The sequence below is a fragment of the Perkinsus marinus genome (genome assembly GCF_000006405.1).
Source record: "Perkinsus marinus ATCC 50983 genomic scaffold scf_1104296951716, whole genome shotgun sequence".
Classification (NCBI taxonomy): domain Eukaryota; phylum Perkinsozoa; order Perkinsida; family Perkinsidae; genus Perkinsus; species Perkinsus marinus.
The window spans coordinates 1-1,282 of record NW_003209156.1 but is presented as its reverse complement, the minus strand read 5'-3'; the positions used below and the strand labels follow the sequence as shown (position 1 = coordinate 1,282).

General features: G+C 44.2%; 1 protein-coding gene across 1 annotated transcript; it reads left to right on the top strand.

The window, feature by feature from the left end:
* Window positions 1–97: 97 nt before the first annotated feature.
* Window positions 98–300, top strand: Pmar_PMAR027280 (hypothetical protein; the record flags this gene model as incomplete). Its single annotated transcript, XM_002777455.1, has 2 exons — window positions 98–190; window positions 238–300. 2 exons carry the CDS (start codon window positions 98–100, stop codon window positions 298–300), a joined length of 156 nt encoding a protein of 51 aa, XP_002777501.1.
* Window positions 301–1,282: the final 982 nt, after the last annotated feature.

Sequence of the window (1,282 nt, the reverse complement as noted above, 5' to 3'; positions counted from 1 at the left end):
TTTTTAGGCTTGAAGCTGAAGCGCCTGAAGACCGATCAGTACGATCTGCCGAGCAAGGTAGGTCCCTCGGTCGTTGAATATGTAGTGAGTACTTCAGATGACCGACGAGTTCCAACCCCCTGGTATTCACTTAGGATTGAAGCCTCGCGGTCCTATCTTATTGCGAGCGGCGCCCGAGATAGTCCCCCAAGTGAGTTGTCTGTTGGATTGCTATTATTGATCATTGTTCTCTGTCAGGTAATGGAGATAGTAATGAACGTTGTCGTAATTGCAAACGAATGTGCTCTATTCAATGAATAAGTTTTTCATGTCTTTCCCGAATTGTTGTGTTGTTGAGTGCCGAATATGTATCTCCTACATAAACGGGACGTTGAATGTACTGAGATTGCTACATTACAAAGAATAGTTTGTTCCCATCCGGCTAGTCTTGATCAGCAGGCGAACCGTGTTTCTCTTTGTAGCCTCAGATAATGCGAGTTGGTATAATCACTTAGTATCAGAGACTCTAGTCTGATTGCACAGTATCATCATTGGCTGTTTGCACTAACGGTTCAGTAAAAGCGAATGTCGCCTCATAGCAACGGTAGCTGCTAAGGAAGGGGAATCCGAAATGGTCGCTTATCATCATCACCATAAAGTCATTACGTATCTCAGATTTTCTCATATCTGTTCATCGCGGCGGGATAGCTGCTCGGACAAGAGGTGTCAGAATTATTGAGAAATCATCATAGAAGCTAATAGATTGTATATCAGCCAATTGACACGCAGCTACACACAAGCCTGATGCCACCCGCTGAAAATGTAGTTGTGGGACGAGTTGCATATAACCGCGAAACTCACACGGAGATGAATGTGGTTTCCTTTCATCCGAAGAACAGTTGACGCCTCAGTGTGCGTTGAGAGAGTATCATCAGATTCTATCAGAGACTCTAGTCTGATAGCACAGAATCATCACAGGCAACAAACAATACTATGAGTCAGAAAATGCGAGGTTGGCCTCATAGCAACCGAAGCTGCTAAGGAAGGGGAATCCGAGTTGGTCGCTAGTTCATCATACTCTCGAATATAATATTACTTGCTCAGCTTCGTCTCATTTGTGTTCAGCGCACATGGTCTGTGCTCGGACAAGAGGTGTCAGATTTAGAGATAATCATCATCGCCAGAAAAATAGAATTGTGGTCTAGCCAATTGACACGAGATCATAACAGAAGCTCATCATGCCACCCGCTAGACTTGGTTATCACTTTTGGATGATTTTGAACCGCAAACGTACGTAGAACGC